This window comes from Podarcis filfolensis (assembly GCF_964270895.1).
Source record: "Podarcis filfolensis genome assembly, chromosome: Z".
Lineage (NCBI taxonomy): Eukaryota > Metazoa > Chordata > Lepidosauria > Squamata > Lacertidae > Podarcis > Podarcis filfolensis.
In genome coordinates, this window is record NC_139617.1 from 20,361,395 (window position 1) to 20,380,461 (window position 19,067).

A 19,067-nucleotide genomic window follows, 5' to 3' on the forward strand; every position below is an offset into this window, starting at 1 on the left:
GGCTGGGGCTGATGGGATTTGGAGGCCAGAGTATCTGGCGCCACATTAATTCATGACATTTGATAGGGGGTGTGTATGTTATTGTTTTTTGTTTCGTTACATTAGTATTGTGTTGTTTTTATACTGTAAAGTTCCCTGTGCTCTTCAGATGAACATTTACATTTAATAAATAATAGTTCCCTCCTCTCTCCCTCCCTTTACCTGGGAGAGGGTTTTTTTTTTACCAGGTAAAACGGTGTTTCGTGAGGCCTAGGCGGACGACTACATCACCCACAATGCACCGCCACCCCCGCCGACAACCTCCGCTCCATAGCGTCCGGTGCCCGAAGCTAGCTCGCAGCTTCACTTCCGCCAGGAGCTGACACGCAAGCGGGGCGGAGGGGCGGGGCGTTGCCGTATGACAGCGGCCGCTTTCCCCCTCCCAAGATGGCGGATAACCTGCCCTCGGAGTTTGATGTGGTGGTCATAGGAACGGGTAAGGGCGGGGTGGGTAGGGTTGCGCGCGTGTATATGTAACGTGGGAATCAGACGTGGCTGGCGGGTGGCTGGTCTTTGGGAAGTGAGAAGCTGAAGTGTGTATGGAGGAGAGATGGGCTTTAGGGCAGCAGCAATGAGGCGCACAGGGGGAGACCCCGGCCCCATTTTACCTGCCCTCCGTTGCCCCTTGCATTTTCCGTACCTCACGTCCCTTTCCCTACCTCACGTGCAGAAGTAAGGGCAACTAGTGGAGGCTCGCTCCAAGGTAAGTGGGGTTAGGATTGCAGCCCCATCTTCCTAAAAACACAGTAACCTGTTTTAAGAAATGCCTGTTCACAGGATTTTAGAGTTGGAAGGAACTCTGAGGGTCATCCAGTCCAACCCTCCATGACCATCCAACCTCTGCTTGAAAACCTCCAAGGAGAGTCCACCACCTTGTGAGGGGGTCTGCTCTACTGTTCATGTAATCGGCTTTGGTAGATTCAGGGAAAGCCCCTTTCAGTTCATTAAATATAGGACTTCTCAAATACTTCAACTTTCCTGCCTGTTTGATATCATTATTGTTACTTATCCAATTTATGCCCCACCCTTCATCCCAAAGTAACAATCAGATAGGAGTATCTGAGAATAAACCTTGGTTTGTTTTTGGCTTGTGGTCCAGCGTTCGGGTGACATGGCAAGCCATAGTATTGGCTTGTTTGTGAAATTATTAAACTTGTTTAATGAATAAATTTTATTAAATACCACCCTTCATTCGCAGATCTCAGGGCAGTTCACAACATAAAAATGCAGTCGTAGAGCCGCACAGGGAGTCACTCTCACAATTAAACCATAGTTACTGTGTTGTTAAGGCCACGTCATAGAATCATGGCATTGGAAGGGACCTTGGAGTTCTCTAGTCCAACCCCTGCATGATGCAGGCATTTAACTACAGCATCTCTTACAGATGGCCAGCCAGCCTCTGCTTAAACACCTCCAGCAAAAGACAGCCATTGCTTGAGGCAAACCTGCTAACTGTCAAACAGCTCTTACTTGGTATAATTCCTATGTTGAATACAGTATAATTATTAGTAGTAAAAATAATAATTTGCACACCACCTTATGAGTTGTGCAGTGAAGTCCTTGTGTTCACTTTCACAAGGTAATTATTGTTTTTGAGGTTTGGTTGTGGTGGTTGTGTGTCCGTGTGTTTCTAAATAGGGTTTTTTAAAACCTTTTCATGATGCAATAAGGCAAAAAGAAACCAATCTAAATAAAAACCTAGACAGAGAAAAGAAAATGCAGAGTCTTCCCTCAAAAGCAATGCTTAACCTTTGTCTCACACAGAAGGTGGTGTAGCCTCCCAGCTCTCACTTGGAGCTTTTTTTTTCTTCTCCCAGTCTCTCACTCTGGGAGTTCTTTGCTTCCCTCCCTCTCACCCAGGGTACCTCCACCAACCATCTGGGTTTTTGTGGTTGTCTTTACAAAGAGGAAATTGAAGCTGAAAACAAGCTGCTTGCTTCCATGTACCCACACATTCTACAGACAAGCAAGGTTTCGAGCTAGTGTTGTCCACCTCCCTTTTTGCAGGGCCTCCAAGTCTTGTTATGAGCAAAAGCAGGTGAAGCTTTTTCCTAGACTGCAGATGAAGTGATGGAAAAGTCTTTACCAGCTGAAATTCTGATTGTTGTGACATTGCATAGGAGTCATGCCAGAAGTAAAATTGGCAATCCCAGTAGTACATGAGACTCTTAATCTCAGGTTTGTAGATCTGAGCCCCATATTGGGCAAAAAGATTTCTGCATTGCAGGGGGTTGGACTAGATTGCCCTCTTGATGCCTTCCAACTCAACAATTTTATGCTTCTATGAATCCCAGTTAACTCTTGCTGACCATGGCCAGAGGTTGTATATGAAGGATGTAGCTTCACCTAGTGTTCACTTCTCCCCTGGCCTCCTCCCCCATGTGTTTTTTTCTTCTGTATCACAGCTGCTTGTGCATCAGACCCTAACAATCTCCTTCCTCTCACCCTGGCTTCTTATTCATTTAAGATTCTCTGTTGGCTCTTGAGAGAATGCATTGTCCCTTATGTACCCGGTAAGCCACTGCAGTCTTCAGGAGAGCTTCTCCTTCAAGTTTCAAAGATATTGGAAGCCCACTCCACAGTAACATGGAGCAGGGCTTTCACTGTGGTTGCCCTGTTCTGTGGCATGACATTCCTGTTGAGATATGACAGGTGTCTCCCATCTGCACTTTCTGGAAACAATTAAAGACATTTTTGCTCTGACAAGCTTTCTCAGCTGAATGAATAGGTATCTGCTATAGGTGTCCACTTTGTATTGTTTCTTTTTGTTTAATCTTCTGTTATTTTTGGTGCTGTTTTTATTATATTTTTGTGCCTCATAATGTGGAAGGTGATTAATGAGTAGCAACAACAATATTCAGTCCATGAAAGCTAATGCCATAATGAATTGAATTTTGTGTATGTGTGTGTGTGTTTGGATGGAGACGTTCTGTTAATACTTGTGCTCTGTGTATATCAAATAACTGCTGTATGCTGAATGTATTTAAAAATAATGTTCCACAGCAGACTTTTCCTCACCTTCCAAATAGTCCTGTGTGGTTGGTAGGTATGTTGGTCATAATGCTTCCCATTTTATGAATTTGGGCCTGAAGTTGGGAGATAAATGACACAAAAGAGACCTTGCATGCCGTCTAGTCCAGCTCCCTGCTCGGTACAGGAAATCCAGAAGTTAGACAGCTGTTATTTGGGGATGCTCTAGCTTTCCCCGAATATTTCTGTGGGGGAGAACCCACCATTCGCCTAGGTCAGCAGTGGAGAACTTTAGCCTAGGGAAGTGAATGCAGCCTTCCAAACGTTCCTCTGTGACCAGTGGTCAAGTATAATGGGAGTTGTAGTCCAACAACATCTGGAGGACCACAAGTTCCTCATCTCTGGGACAAAACATTGGCATTAGACCAGCGCTTTCTCAGGTGCTTCAGCTGCACTGGTTGTATCCAGTTAAGTTCTACTTGGAGTGAACCCATTGAAAGTAATGGACCAAAGTTAGTCCTGTTCATAAATTTCAGTGTGTCTGCTCTGAGTATGATGAACATTAAATATAACCCCAAGTCGTTTAGGACTTTGTTTACTAATAGCAGCATCACAGTTGAGCTTTGCCTCCTACCCAGTCCTCGGCTCCTGGCAGAAAGTAAACAGTGCCAATGAGAAGCCTCCATCCGGCACCTCCAAGCCTTTCTCTCTGACCCTCAGAACTCTCCCCAGGGAATGCCTCCTTTACATATGGAGAGATGTACATGTAGAAGCCTCTGATTTTTGTGTAGTTGGAATGTAGCCTATAGTGTAAAGATAAGAGTCAGATATGTTGCCTCACCCAGCACTGACATGTGGCCCCCAGAAGGATGCCTGCTAGGAAATGTGGCCCTCTTTACCTTCTTGGTACATTGGTACCACCAAAGTTCTTGTTATTCCAGTTTAAATAAGGATGCTTGTATTAGTACAGACTGGTGAATAAGCTGCCAGAAGTAACTAGCCTGCGAAATACAGTGGTACCTTGGTTTAAGAACAGCTTAGTTTATGAACAACTTGGATTAAGAACGCTGCAAACCTGGAAGTAGGTGTCTTGGTTTGTGAACTTTGCTTTGGAATAAGAACATGTTCCGCTTCTTGTTGTGTGTGTTCCATTTGTAAATTGAGTCCCCCGCTGCTATGGGAAAGCACGCCTTGGTTTAAGAACTCTTTGGTTTAAGAACAGACTTCCGGAACGGATTAAGTTCGTAAACCAAGGTACCACTGTATGTATACACTAGTTTGCTGGGGACTGGTAGAGGATGGATGGAGAATTCTGCCCCCTGGCTGCCCTCTGTGTTTCTTGTTTGTTGCAGAGGTAGTGTTCTACCCCTTCCCTCCCAGCCCTTTCACTCTTATATATGGAATTTCATACAGTTGCCTTCACTCAGTTCCTTGTCGCCTATGGCTTAAATACAAGGTAATATTGTGATCAGTGGGCTGATTAGCTCCAGCTGCATGCTTCTGAAAGTGTTTGTGTTTTTCACTATTGAATGCTACTGTCAGATATTGTAGCTCAGGACTAGGGAACTTTTTTTTCAGCCTGAGAGCCACATTCCCTTTCAGGAGCTGAGTGCTGGGGGTAGGCAGGCCCAGAGACAAAAATGGGCAAAACAATGAATGTGAATTTCCCTATGTACAGAAGGTTAGTTTCTACAAATTCACATATCCCTCCTCTGATCCAAGGATGCATTGTAGCCAGGCAGAAAAATTCAAGGAGAGTGCAAGCCAGGGCTCGTGAAGGTTGTGGCTCAGTGTGTGTGTGGCCTGGGGCAGCACTGGGACCTTAAGACTTGAGGTTCCCCATTCCTGTTCTAGCTCACAACACTAGTTGACTTTGGAACATAAATAGATAATTTGGAAGTGCAGCCTTTTAAGTAGAGTTTGATGGGACTCATTGGGGAGTTAAGTTTGGATTCTGAGAGTGCAAAATTTTTAAACTCTAGGGATGTAGGTTGAAAATGAAAGACTTGTCTTCATTCTGTATTTTCCCTGTTTGGTTTTAGCATTGTTTGTTTCTTGTGGTATTAATAAATCACACAACCCCTTCATGAAATTTTGGGTAGTATTCACCATACCATATGGTGAATCATGAGGTAATATGTGGAAAGGGTGAGAGAATGGCAGCATGTGTGATGGCATTCATTGTTGTGTTACTGCTGAAATTTAAGTAGTGTAAGAGGAACACTTGTGTCCTGGTTCTCACTGAATGAAGAACTTGAACTCAGATTGTAGATATGAATACTGCACATAAATTCCTGATTGCTGAAATTGGTACATAGTAAAAAAGAAGAAGAAGCAAGAGTTAGAAGACACAGTAGGTTCCATGCAAAGCCAGTTAAGCTAAGATGTTGATCCAGTAAGTGACATGTCCCCTGCAATTCCATTATATAGGAATGGGGCAGGCACAACTTGGTGCTGCAAATCAGGCTGTTCCTTGGACTGGGCAAGCAAACAAACACTCCTTGGAGAAGGCTGAGCCTGCATTGTCTGGTCATGCCTACTCTGGCTTCTCCATGACCTAGACGACAGAAGAGGCATTAGCAACACTTCTGGAGCAGATGGGGCAGCAGGCTCCTCTTGGGAAAGTAAGCTGGGGGAAGGCCCTCGTAGTTCTAGAGGTAAAGCCAGATTCGGAGTTGAAGTTGGCTTTGAAGCCGCTGACAAGATGAGCACGAAGCACTGAGGTAGATGACAGGGAGACAGAATGGGGCGTGGAGAAGGCATCCCACTGTATCCCTCCCCAGAGCCCTCCTCCCTTGATGACTCCTTAATATTCTGGGACTATGATATGACCAGCTCTGTTCCTCTGGGTCCATCCCCAGTTGTCCATGGTTACGCCTACCCTTCACGCTGATCCGACTGTCTTCTCCACCACAGGAACCACAGCTTGAAATGAGGACAAGAGTTCTAGCATTATAACCAGTAAAACTAAATCGCAAATCTGTTAAGTTATCAGATAAAACACATTCCCTTCTGAAAAGAGTTTGGGTTCTCTTTCTTTGTGCCCGAGTCAATCTATTCCCCCCCTCTTTTTCTGTCTCTGAAAAAGAAGTTATTCTTAAAAAAAAAGAGTCACTGTAAATTTCCTGGTTCCATGCATTTCCCCCCTCTTTTCTTTTTCTAGTCTTCTCTAGTTATAAATAACACATGAAATGACTTTCAAGGTAGAAAGCAGGGATCCATTTTGAAATATTCTATAAAATAAAGAGTGATTTATGGCTCCATATGATTTTGGCTGAAAGCATTTGGGCTTTGCCCAGTCATCAAAGTTCTGTCAGGGGAATCTATTATTTATTGTTCGATATGCCGGGAGTGGTGGTAGTACTTTATTTTATGTTTATCTTATGTAAGTATAGTGTTAAGAAAAATCAATTCCAGATACTAATACAGTTTTAAAAATCTATTGTGGCAAACTAACCAAAAGATGAGGTACAAAGTGAAACATTGGGGGCGCCGGTTTTAGCTCCCTGCAAAACACACACACTCTCACACACACTTTGTCACACATACACAACCTTAAATATTTTGTTTACCACTGAATATTTAGGTGCATGATCTTCCTCAGTTTCATCATAATGCATTTCCTGCTGTAATGTTTTCATAGTTCAAATTTTTGTAAGCAAGTGGGCTTCGTTTTACGCAAGCAAATATTTAAGCATCTGGCACAGGGTGGGGGGTGGGGAACTCTCAAAACTAGATGGTGTGAACTTGTTTTTCATATTGTCATATAGCTATTTTATTCAATGCCATACAGATTTGTGAGCTTCTGAAGTAGGTTATTGGCTTAAGTTCTAGCTCTCCTTGCTTGTGATACAAGGTTAGCTAAAACTCTGTGGAGATGGTTGGCAGGGGTGAGGAAATCTGTGGCTCTTCATTTGTTGCTGGAATACAACTCCCATCAGCCCCAGCCACTGGCCATCCTGACTGGGGCTGATGCGAGTCCAGCAACATCTGGAGAGCCACAACTTCCCCATCCCTGAGCTAGAATTGAGACACATTAATCCTGGAGGCCTGAAAAAGATTTGCCACTTTGTTGTAGGGCTCACCAGGAAGATTTTATAAAAAAGGGTTGAGGAAGCTGTGGCCCTTCAGATGTTGCTAGGTTCCAGCTCCCTTCAGCCCCCGCCAGCAGCACCAATGATATGGGGGGGGGGATATGAGTTGCATTCCAAAAACATCTGGAGGGCCACAGTTTTGCTAACCCTGTGTTACAGAATAATGGAAATGTCTCTGTGGCGCAGTGGTTCAGTGTGTCTGGCTGTTAAGGTTGGTGGTTTGAGCCCACCCAGGGATGGCTGTGGGCAGGAATTTATAGGGAAAAAGGTGCAATCCCAGGTGCTCTGTTGAATTTTGAGCCCCATGTTGGGCAAAAGATTCCTGCATTGTAGGGGGTTGGACTAGATGACCATAGTGACCCCTGCCAACTCTACTGAACTAGGATTCTACTGAACTAAATCATATTAGAGCAGCAAAGGAGTCAGTTCTCTAAAGTTAGCAGGAATATCTCACCTGCAGAGCCACAGTCAGTGTTTTCTTTTGGGGGGCAAGGGGGGTCCATTGTGTAAACCAGTTTTCTTTTTGGCATACTACCTGTCTGCAGGACCCCTTTCTTAATCTACCTTTTGTAGTGTGGGAGATGCTGCAACTTAATGCCTTTTTGGGCTGTGAAAATAACATCTGATGCCCTGAGGCAGCCCTGGTGTGCACTGAACCTGGCACGGGGGCACCCCATTACAGCTCTGTGGGTCAGGAAGAGTGTTTAGTGCAGTGGCCCCCACATTGCTAGGGTGACAAGACAAGGAGAACTCAGGTGGAAAAGGGCTGAGGTCTTATGAACTGCAGTTTGTTAAGTGTTGGGAATTGTAGCTTTATGAGGGGCCCCTAACCTAACAACTCCCAGCACACTTAACAAACTACAGTTTTCTGGGGAAGTATGGTGTAACAGAGCTTTAACTGGTTGTTAGTTAGTGCTCACATTAGTGTGTAAAGCCCTAAATGACTCACGTCCCAAATACTTGAAAGAGCATCTTCTTCCCTACAGATCCTCTTGGGCACTAAGATCTGCAGAGCGTAGTTTCTCTGCCCTCAGAGGCTCAGGGGGTGGTGACCTGGGAAAGGGCCTTCTATGTGGCAGCCCCTAAGCTGTGGAACTTCTTCCCCACACAGGTGCATCTGTCTCTTTCATTATACAGCTTTCAGTGAATGCTGAAGACACACCTGTTCACCCTGGCTTTTGACACTTGAGATGTGTATTTTTTGGACCCACCTTATTTTTGTTCATACAGTGTTATATTATGCTTTAATATTAATGCTGTGTTTTAATTGTTGTAACCTGCCCTGGGATCTTCTGGTGAAGAGTGGGTAATAAATAGTAGTAGTAGTAATGATGATGATGATGTATGGTGTCAGTGTGACGCCTGACCACAACAGGTGCTTTTTGGTTTTTTTGGTCAGGTTGGAGTTGCAGTACCTTGGATAGCTCCAAGCAGACCTTCTATGCTCCTCTGAGGCTCCACCCACTTCCTGATGAGCAATCCTTCAGCCTAGCTCTCAGTTGCCTCTAAGTCAGCTCCTGCATTGTATTGTCTGTGCTGGCAAGCAGGCACTGGGATGCATGGGGCCTCTGGTGTAAAGGGAGCTGGTTCTTCCGGGAATCCCAGTTTAGGTGTCTCTGGCTCAAGATGCTCCTGACTGGCAGGCTCACTGTGAGTGTTTGGACTCAGCACCTTTGGGGCTTCCATCACTGGTGACATGCTCCAGCATGTTGAGAACCTGGCATGCTAAGTAAAGTCATAGCATCTTCTTGCCCACTCACTATGTGGAAAAGCACTCATTGCCCCTTTTCCACATTCACTGTTTGCTTAATCCTTTTCTGTTCATCTAGAGGCCGTGTCCATGGTGAGCAGCTTGCTGCACCAGCATATGGGCATTTAATAAACTTTGTTTTCAGTACCTTGATCATATGTTTGAGTCATACAGTGTTGGCTGCCATTTTGGTTAGGACAGCCTGGTGGAGTGATGCATAAGACCAATCTGAGGCCTGAATTATCAGTTGTTTAAACAATATACCAGTGATATTATGACTAGCTCTTCTCCTCTTGATCAAACTTTGAATCTGCAACTTCCAAGCTCATCGCTAAATATTTAAAATGCTTCTTGGTAATGTTTTAAGTCAAAGCTCTTTAGACGAACTCAAATTTAGTTGGAAGGTTGCCCCATCCCAAATTGGAAAAGGGTAATTTTGCCTCCTTTTCCTTTACAGTTGCATCCAGCATTCATTTCCTAGATTATAAACTGCTAACATTTTATTAATATTACTTTCAAATCTGACAGCAAAAAGCCTTTTATATTAAACCCGTAAAATAGCTCATAGGGATTTCTGGATGAAAGGTAGCAAATGCAAGGTGGTTGTTACTTGATTACAGATGGTGATTTTGAAATCTTGGTATGCATTGCTTTAAGATTTAAAGGTATTTGAAAAGCTCGTGTAGCCAAACAAGCATAAACTACAGGCGTTGTCTGTTGCAATGCACCATTCCGAGATACCGGCAATGTGTCAACGAAAGTAGCTGGAAGCTTCGCCCAAATAGTGTTTCTTCAATGGAAATCAATATGCTAATTGGCTCATAGAACTGGGGACACTTGTGTAAGTTTGAAACACTGCTAAAGGAAAAAGGATCCTGGCCTGTGGTGTGAAACTCCCAATGCCTTCAGAATTGTCTACTAGGCAAAATAAACTTTCATCTATTCCTAGCATAGCAATCCTTTTTCTCCTCCCCACCCTGGGGTAAAACCCAAGTGTTAAAATGGTGTTCCATCACAACAAAACAGCCATTGATGTTGGGAACTTGCATTGAACCTTCATAACTCCCCCCCTCCCTTTTGCCAGCTGAGATTAAATCTTCCACTATCTGTCAAAAAGGTAGGCCTTAAAAATGACTAAAAAGTTGCTGAAAGTCTGAATTTCTACCTTAAGGGCACCTGAAGATATGAAATAGATTAGAATGCTTCCTGGTTTCATACCGATTTCTGATCTTGTTATGGAGTCATTTTGCTGAACTTGCGTAAAGCTCATCTACAAGGCTTCGGCTTGGTCTTCTTTATGGTCTTACATGATAGACAGCTTTGGTGTCGATTTCCATTACAGTGCAGAAGCAAAAGTAACCCTGTTATGTGCACATAGAACAAGGGTGAGGAACCTTGAGCCCTGGGACCAAATGTAGCCCTCTGGACTGCTTTATATAGCCCTTGGGACTCAACTTCCCCATGCAGCACCCTTCCCCACTCCTGCTCTGTGCTCTTCTTGAGTGCTTTTGCCTGGCTGGAATGTGTGCCTAAAGGTGGGGGAGAAGAGGAAAACAGGGATGGAAAAGAGATCTTTAAAATATTAGACCCCCCCCATTAAAAGCTTCATGATTCCTTCCTCTGAATGTAGGGAGGATGTGCCAGAAGGGGCAGCTCTCAGCTGGTCTGGTATAACAGTGGTGCCCATTTCTCTCTCCCTTACAGGTTTGCCTGAATCTATCATAGCAGCCGCATGTTCAAGAAGCGGCCAGCGGGTTCTCCATGTGGATTCGTAAGTCTTCTACCTAATTGCCATCTTTTGTTACATGTTGTGGGACTTAATGCTTGTCTTTTTGGCATAACAGATTGTGATTTCACCTTGTATTAACTGTAGTATAATATCTTTAGGGACATTTATTTTTGTTGTGGTCACTAAACAACATTATATTATCTGAGACACATTCCCCTGGAATGAGTTTAAATATCCCCCTTTTCTGCAGTTTACACTGGAGCTTTTGGGTGAGATTCCCTCACCCCTTTCAATATCTCATTGCTTATATGGGACCTTGTGATGAATGATGAATAAGAAATACTTTAATAAATAAGTAGGAAAACATGGACTCTCATATGTCAGTTGTTCACCTCTTCCAGGAGTGAGAACATTTGCGGGAGAGTGTGTGAGAGTCTGCAAATCTCTCCTTAGCCATGGTATTAGCCTGTGAGGGAATAACAACTGAATATCACCCTTCTCTGAATTGGGATTGGCAGAGGAATGGTAGGAAGGCTCAGACATAGGCAGGACCTAACACTATTTTACATGTTCTTGAATACACTTAAAATTGCCTTCTGATTTCAAAACTGTGCATGTATTTTCAGTGAATAAATCTATTTATATACTGTTATTCCTAAAGAATATCAGAGTGGTTTACAACAATTATACATATAAAGCCATACAGTAAAAACACTATAAAAGGTTACCGTCAAAAACCGGCTAACTATTGTGGAAATATGATGGCTTAATTGCCTGCATAAGCCTGATGGAATAGAGAGGTTTTCAGCAGGTGTTTAAAAGGTGGCTCAGAAGGTGCCTGTTGAATCCCTGTTGGAAGAATATTTCACAGTACTGGGCCAGTAGCACTACAGGTTCATTTTATTATTGTCAATCGAGCCTCAACAACTCAGTGTACAACCAACAATGCTCCTGCAGTGATTGAGCTGGGATAACGGTTAAATCCAGTCAAACACAACTATGGGGTTGCTGCGGTCATCACACTTTTCAGGCCGAGGGAGCTGGCGTTTGTCCACAGACAGCTTTCTGGGTCATGTGGCCACATGACTAAAATGCTACTGGTGTATGGAGGACTGTGATGAGTACCAGAGTGCATGGAAACACCATTTCCCATTCCAGTTGTACCTTTTTATCTACTTGTACTGGTGCGCTTTCAAACTGCTAGGTTGGCAGGAGCTGGGACAGATCAATGAGAGCTCACCCCATCATGTGGATTCGAACTGCCAACCTTCTGATCAGCAAGTCCAAGAGGCTCAGTCGTTTGGACCACAGCACCACCCGAATCCTTTGATTGAGCTGGGATATAAGGATTCAGGCATAACTTGTTCAGGGCTTTGTAAATTGATACAGGGAACTTGAAGCTGGCTGAGTAGTAGATGGGCAGCCAGTGCAGATGCTTTAACAATAGTGTCACATGTTGTTTGCCAGATGCCTCCATCAGCAATCCATATGCTACATTCTGCTCCAGCTGGAGCTTTCAAACCAGGCTGAAGGGCAGCCCCATGTAAAGTGCATTGCAGCAATCCAACTTTGAGGTTACCACCACACGTACTACAATGATCAGGCTATCCCTGTCCAGGAATAGCCGCAGCTAGTGAACCAGGCTAAGTTGGTAAAATGCACTCATACCCACAGAGAATACTTGGGCCTCTAATGACAAAGATGTATCCAGGAGTACACCCCCCCCAAGCTACACTCTTGCTCCTTCAGAGGTAGTGCAACCCTATCCAGAACAAGTGGTTTTCCAATCTCCCGGTAAATGAGAAATGGACCTGGAAAAATGTATTAAGAATTGTCAACTGTCTAAAGCACTGTCTGAACACTTTGAGTAAGTAAAACGTATCTAATAATTCTCATCTTCTATTGAAATGCAGCTTACAATGGGATGTTTCCCCCTCCCGTTACAGTAGCTATGTGTTCTGAGTCCTTCCAGATCAAATTGCATAAAACACATTTCCCACTTTCATTTATACTGGCTGGACAGCTACCTGTTGCTTCTAAGAGCGTTTGCAAGACAGGGATAGGCCTCCATCAATAAATAAAACTAAAATTTGGAGAAATAAAAGATGAAAACTACCAGTTGGATTTGCTCCTCAAAATTTAAATCCATAAATCCTAAACAATATTCTTGGGTGTTATGGCATACGAGAAGGAGGAATGGAATATTGGTCCCACTTGTAAATCTGATCCTCGCTATGCTGTGTAAACTTTAAATCTCTCCTTTCTGATAGGAGTTAGATAGAAAGCATAATGGGAGGGGGGCAGCGAGAAGCTGTGAGTCAAATGAAACTTTTGAAGTACTTTGTGTGCCAGTGCTGCCTGGATTCATTACCCTGGGTGGATCTTATTACTTTTAATCTCCCGCCACTGTTTTGCGTTTATCATAATATACCGCTTATGTGATGATGGTAGATGGTCTGAAGTGGACCATTATAAACCACTGAGTAGCACCTCTGTTGATTTATAAACACTGTCCAAGCATCCCCCATCAAGAACAGCTAATCTTATTCAAAATAGTCACTTCCATTGCAGCCTGGCCATAAATTCCGGTAGTCATGTTTTAAAACCAAAGTTAGCTTCTGCCAAATTGTAATTGAAGGGGGCTCTATTTCTGGGTGCTAGCTATCCGTCTCAATAAAATGTTTTTGGAAAAAAAATGTGGTTCTTTTTCAGAGAGCTACATTTACTGTAGATATTAATGAGCTGTTGACGTGTGAAATTTCAAGGATAGATGCTAAGTGATTTAGAAAAGTAATTTGCAATTCGGAACGTGAGACTTGGCATTGACTTTAAATTTGAAGTTGTGAAAGTTGAGAATTGAATGCAGTTGTGAAAGCGATTTGTTTATGCATGAAGATCTTTCTTCCTAGTGACCTCCCTCCTCCCCTCCCCCCCTCCCCCAAATGTTCTTGTTTTAGGGGACTTTGCTCTTGTTCGTAAATTCTGGATGCATTGGTGGAATAACCAAAGCAAAGGGAAGGCAGCATATTTCTTCAGGTTGTCTATTTCGTGTCTGACAGTAAAATTTGGTTTATGAGTCTAATCATTTTGTCACAGTACAAAGAAATAAGCTGTTGAACTAGGGATGTAAAACCTCCAGAAAATTTGAAGCTTAGGGTGGGGGATTTCTTCCTAGTTCTTTTTGTGGGGGCGCTGGAGATTTTGGGGAAAATATAAACATATGCAACACTTTCTTTCTTATCAAACTTAAACTTATTACTGCTTTGACAACATAAAATGGTTTCTTCATATCTTAGTTGGCATATAAAATTGTCCTGTTTGGCATATTTATGAAATTTACATAGCAGTCTGCAAAATATTGCACGCTTTGTTTAGTGGAGCTTACTCCCAGCTAAGTGCACAAAGGTTTGTAACCACAAAGTAAAAATTGCTTTGGCTCCAACCCTTTATACACTTACCTAAATCTAGTTGGAAAACTGGGGGCAGGTGGGAATAGATAGATCCTCCCCACTTCCCTTCACTGCTCTCTAGTCAGCTTACTTGTTACATTCATAGAATCATAGAATTCTGGAGTTGGAAGGGACCCTGAGGATCTTCTAGTCCATATTCCTGCAATGCAGGAATAGGCAGCTGTCTCACTTTGCTTTTTTAATCAGTTAAACCATTTGACATAAACGTAAGTTTGGGTATTACCAAAACCTCAGTATAGGTGCCTTAGTGAAATACTAGATATAACAGAATAGTTCCAAGCCAAATTTATCCCTCATTCTTGGAAGGAAAGTCCCTCTTTTTAATATTTTTATTTTCAATTCTTACTTATTCAAACCTTTATTAGGCATTATACAAATAAAACGATAAAAGAAAAAGTAACATATAAAAGCCTTGAGATATATACAGAAAGGCAGCAGTTGGCTACATACATATATATTTATATACATATAAAATCAGTGGTTTTCCTTGTTAACCTGCTCCTTGGAGGACTGCTACCAAAAACTCGGCTACCCCCGCCGTTACCCTTTGGTCAACGTCGGATAGGCAGAATCCCACACATTCACCTTGTTGGGGCTCCAGACCACCCAAAAGAGGGGACAGCACGCGTTGACGGAGCGTACTGTACAATGGGCACTGAAAGAGAATGTGCTCTACCGTGTCCGGGACATTCATAAAACATCTGCAGAATCTCTTGTTTCTAGGGATGTTTTGATATCTTCCCCTGACAAATGCTGAGGGAAAAACATTCAAACGGGCCAGCATAAAAGCCCTACGTTGGGCTGGAATTATTAATTTGGTGACGTAATTGGCTCTGCTATCTAAGATATTTAAATCATAGAATATGGGCGAACAAATTTTGTTTACAGCTGCCATAATATTTTGCCTCTCGACATCCTTTAGTCTAGTTAGGATATTATGGAAAATGTATTGCTCATTAGAATTGTACAGGGGCTCCAGCTCGATGCCTAAAGATTCAATCTTTTTTTCGAGGTACTGATACCATCTTGATTTGTAGGAGTCTTTGAGCAAATCAGCGAGCAGACTTGATGGAGGGCAGCGAAAATGGCAGCGTAACCAGTACTTTATTGAGGTGGACCAGGCCCAATATTCCATTGTGTGTATGCCTATTTCTGCACACATTGTTTCATATTTGGTCACAGCTGGGAGTCCAAGAATACGTCTCAGAAAGCTGGAGTGAATCTTTTTTAAATCACTATTATATGCTTGGACCCATAGCGGTATTCCATAGAATATCTGGGATTGCACTTTTGTTTGGAATATCTGATTGGCCGCAGGAATAAATTGATTGCCTTTCTGATAATAAAAACGGGTAACTGCTGATGAGGTGCACTTTGCCTGTTTTATGGCATTTGTGCGATGATTTGCCCACCCTAAATTGCTCTGGAATAAGATTCCCAGATACCTATAGATTTTCACTTGTTGGATTTCCTGCCCTCTTATTTTCCATTTCTCTAATTTCCAACCATTCGAGAAGACCAAAATTTTTGTCTTCTCGTAATTTATAGAGAGCTTGTTACATTCGCAGTAAAGGATCAGAGAAGATATAAGACGTTTCAGACCCAAGCTCGTTAATGATAGTAGAACAGCATCGTCTGCGTATAATAACAGAGAAACTGGTTTCTGATTAAGTTTAGGGGCATGTGATTCTATTTTTTGAAGGTGATCTGGCAAGTCTGATAAAAATAAATTAAATAGGAAGGGGGCAAGAATACACCCTTGTTTTACCCCTTTCGAGTTTGGGATGTCTGATGAAAGGTGACCTTTGGTGTTAAGTTTGACTTGACAGATATTGGAAGAGTATAAATTTTTTATTAGGATCAATAAGCGCTGATCAATTTTTAATTCTGCGAGTTTCCTCCACAGCTTTGGGCGGTCAATTGAGTCAAATGCACCACGAAAATCTACAAAAGCAGCAAATATCTTAGATTGCCTTTGAGATCTGTATTTTTCAACCAAATGCATAAGTATAAGGCAGTGGTCTAATGTAGAGCAACCTTTGGAGAAACCTATTTGTTCTTTCCCTGGTAAATTTAGATTTTTCATCCAGGTAAGGAGTTTAGATAAAAGGTGCTTAGCGTAGATTTTCCCTATCACTGATAATAGGCTTATCGGTCTATAATTCCTTGGTTCTTTTGGGTCGCCATTTTTAAAGATTGGGATAATTATTGATCTTAACCATATCTCAGGTATGATCCCATATTTATCTATGAGAGTAAACAATTGAGCTAAGGGTTCTGCCCACCAATCTATATAGGTCTTAAATAATTCTATTGGTAGACCGTCTGGCCCAGGAGATTTCCCCGATTTGAAATTTTTAACTATCTCTCTAATTTCCTCTTCTTCTACCCTTGGCCACTCCTGGAGTTTATTGATTTTATTTTTAGTGGTTTCATTTCCTTTAAGTTCACTGTGTAGATTGTTAAATACAGATGTAAAATATTGGGACCATTTGGATTCTGCAATTGGTGGTAGAGTTAGTTGATTTTCGGCTTTCAATCCTCCGTACACTAGGTTCCAGAACGCTTTGTTATTTTTGCTCTGAATTGAGTCAAGTAATTGTAGCCATTTTTGGGTTGCATATTTCTGTTTCTTTTCGGCCAGAATGTAATGATATTTTCTTTTTTCATCAAGATAAGAGGGCTCTAGTTTAGTGCGATTATTTTTAAATGTTTGGCGCAGTTTTCTTTTTAGCTGGAAACATTCATCATCAAACCAAGGGCTAGCGCTATGTTTAAGTACCCAAACTTTAGGTGGAGTACTAAGTTCTACGAACATTTGGAAGATTTCATTATAAATTTTCGGAATATCGCTGTAGGAATTAGTGGTCTTTAAGTTGGATAATACTTGTTTTCTCAGGTTGGCTGTAAGTTTTTGCCCCACTACTGCACTCATTTCCTGGGACCATTTTAATTGGGTCATTTGTTTGTATTGAGAGGGTTCTATAATATTGTGCTTGGTTATTTTGGTTTCATCCTTTAAGTTAATAGACAACAATAATGGCTGGTGGTCGCTTTCAGTACGCGTTCCGATTTTGAGGTCCATGATCGAATTTATAATATTATAAGGGACAAGAATATAGTCGATGACACTGCATCCTCGGGGGGAGAAGTATGTAAACTCCCCGCTTCTATCGCCTTTTGTTGAACCGTTCACAATCTGCAAATTAAAGTTGTTACATAATTCAAGTAGGCGTAAGCCTTCGTTGTTTACAACCCTATCTCTGGAGAATCGTCCTATTTTCAGGGCATGTGCGATATCATTGTCAGTATTCCAATTTAGTTTGCTACATAGTTGTTCATTGTTGGTTCCCACTCTGGCATTAAAATCACCTGCTATTATCAATGAGGCATTTGGGTATTTAGCGGTCAAATTTTCTATATAAAAGGTTAGTTGTGACCAATTTTCACTGTTGCTGTTGTTTTTGGATGGAGGGATATAGACATTTACAAGTAGCAAAGTATCTTCTTTTTGGGTTAAAAGTAGGGCTTGTGCAAGTGGCAAGCATTTTTCTAGCTGCTTGATTTCAAACCCTAAGTTGTCTTTGATCATACAACAGAACCCTGCTTTCGGCCGGCCCTTCGTGTTTGTTTTCAATGCGGGTTTCGTATAGGAGGAGAATCCATTGATTTTAATATCTCTAGTTGACCATGTTTCTTGTAGAAGTATTAATTCAAAATCTTTAAAGAAGTTCATTAGGTCTGGGTCTCCGTCTTTGTTTCCCCACCCTGCAATATTCCAGGACAGCAAGCGTAGAATCCGTTTTTGAGTTGGTGGCTGGTTGACAGCATTTAGTCATTCTAATTCTGTTATTGAGTCCAGCGAGGAATTTTGTCTTGTGCCGATACAGCCATTTGTCACTACTTTCGGTGGGGAACATAATGGTGGATCTTTTAGATTCTTTTTTAAAGTGCGGGAAATTAGAATTTCCTCCCTTTCTTGATTTTCTTCCTTAGCTGTTCCTTGTTCCTGAGAGATTTCTGTGGTTGGTGGACTATTATGGACCGTAGGATTGTTTTCGGTCTCTACTTCCATTTCTTTGGTCTCATTTGATGTTGAGCTCAATGTGTCAGGTCTGTTGGAGGTCATCTTTTGTTCGGGAATGTTAGAATCCTTTGTAGTACTTAAATAAGGGGTACCTATTTCGTTTGGGGCTAGTATTTGATATCTCAGCCAGGAATTTGTGGTCTCATTACTGGAGTTTTTCCTTGTCATTTCATATTTTAAAGGAGGCAATTTTCAATTCATTGTTGTGTTAGTGTACCAGTTGTAACATATGAGGGTGTTTACCCGAATAGCCACCATGCCATGCAAATCCACCTAGTTATCTTTGTGGGAGGCTCAAACTTTATCTTCTCATTTGTTGGGCAGGGATAATCCATAAAATCAGCTCTGATGTATGATCATCCTGATCTACATCGCAAAAGCCATATGTTGGTCATGTAGACCAAATACTAGAAAAACTCATCCTGTTCCAAATTTCTGATCTTGCCCTTTTTGAGTAGAAGCAATCACAAAATGGCTTTTTGGGCACACATTTATTCTTATTTCACTGCCACATTCAATGCCACTTAGATGGCATTAAAGGGGAGAGGGGGTTAGATAGATCTGTCTTCCTAGTATTTATCAGCATCTGTTGACTATGACAGCTACATGGAACCTCCATTTGGCCTTAAATTTCCTCTTCCCTCATGTGTGTGTATGGAAAATCTGAGGAGGTTGGTGGTGAGCTTGCCAGAAGCACCTGATCTTTTCCTCAGTGGCCACAGACTGTTGGACCATTGGTCTGGTCCAACAGGTTGCTTTTACACTAAAGTTGACCCAGTTCTGCTGCTGATGTGTGAAAACAATCAAACATTAGTAATTCATTGTTTCTTTCTTTTTTTCAGTGATACAAAAAGTTTAAAGAAAAATATGAGGTGTACAAAGAAGCTGATTAGCCCTCATACCATTTTGGGATGAGATGGCAATCATC

General features: G+C 42.2%; 1 protein-coding gene across 1 annotated transcript in view; it reads left to right on the top strand.

Moving 5' to 3' along the window:
* Positions 1 to 325: 325 nt before the first annotated feature.
* The window catches only part of CHM (CHM Rab escort protein), a 76,187-nt gene continuing 57,445 nt past the window's right edge, over positions 326 to 19,067 (top strand). The window contains exons 1-2 of the mRNA XM_083595967.1: positions 326 to 475; positions 10,558 to 10,624. Coding sequence (XP_083452093.1) covers positions 427 to 475; positions 10,558 to 10,624 — 116 coding nt within the window. The 5' untranslated portion in view covers positions 326 to 426. The remainder of the gene's footprint in view (positions 476 to 10,557; positions 10,625 to 19,067) is intronic.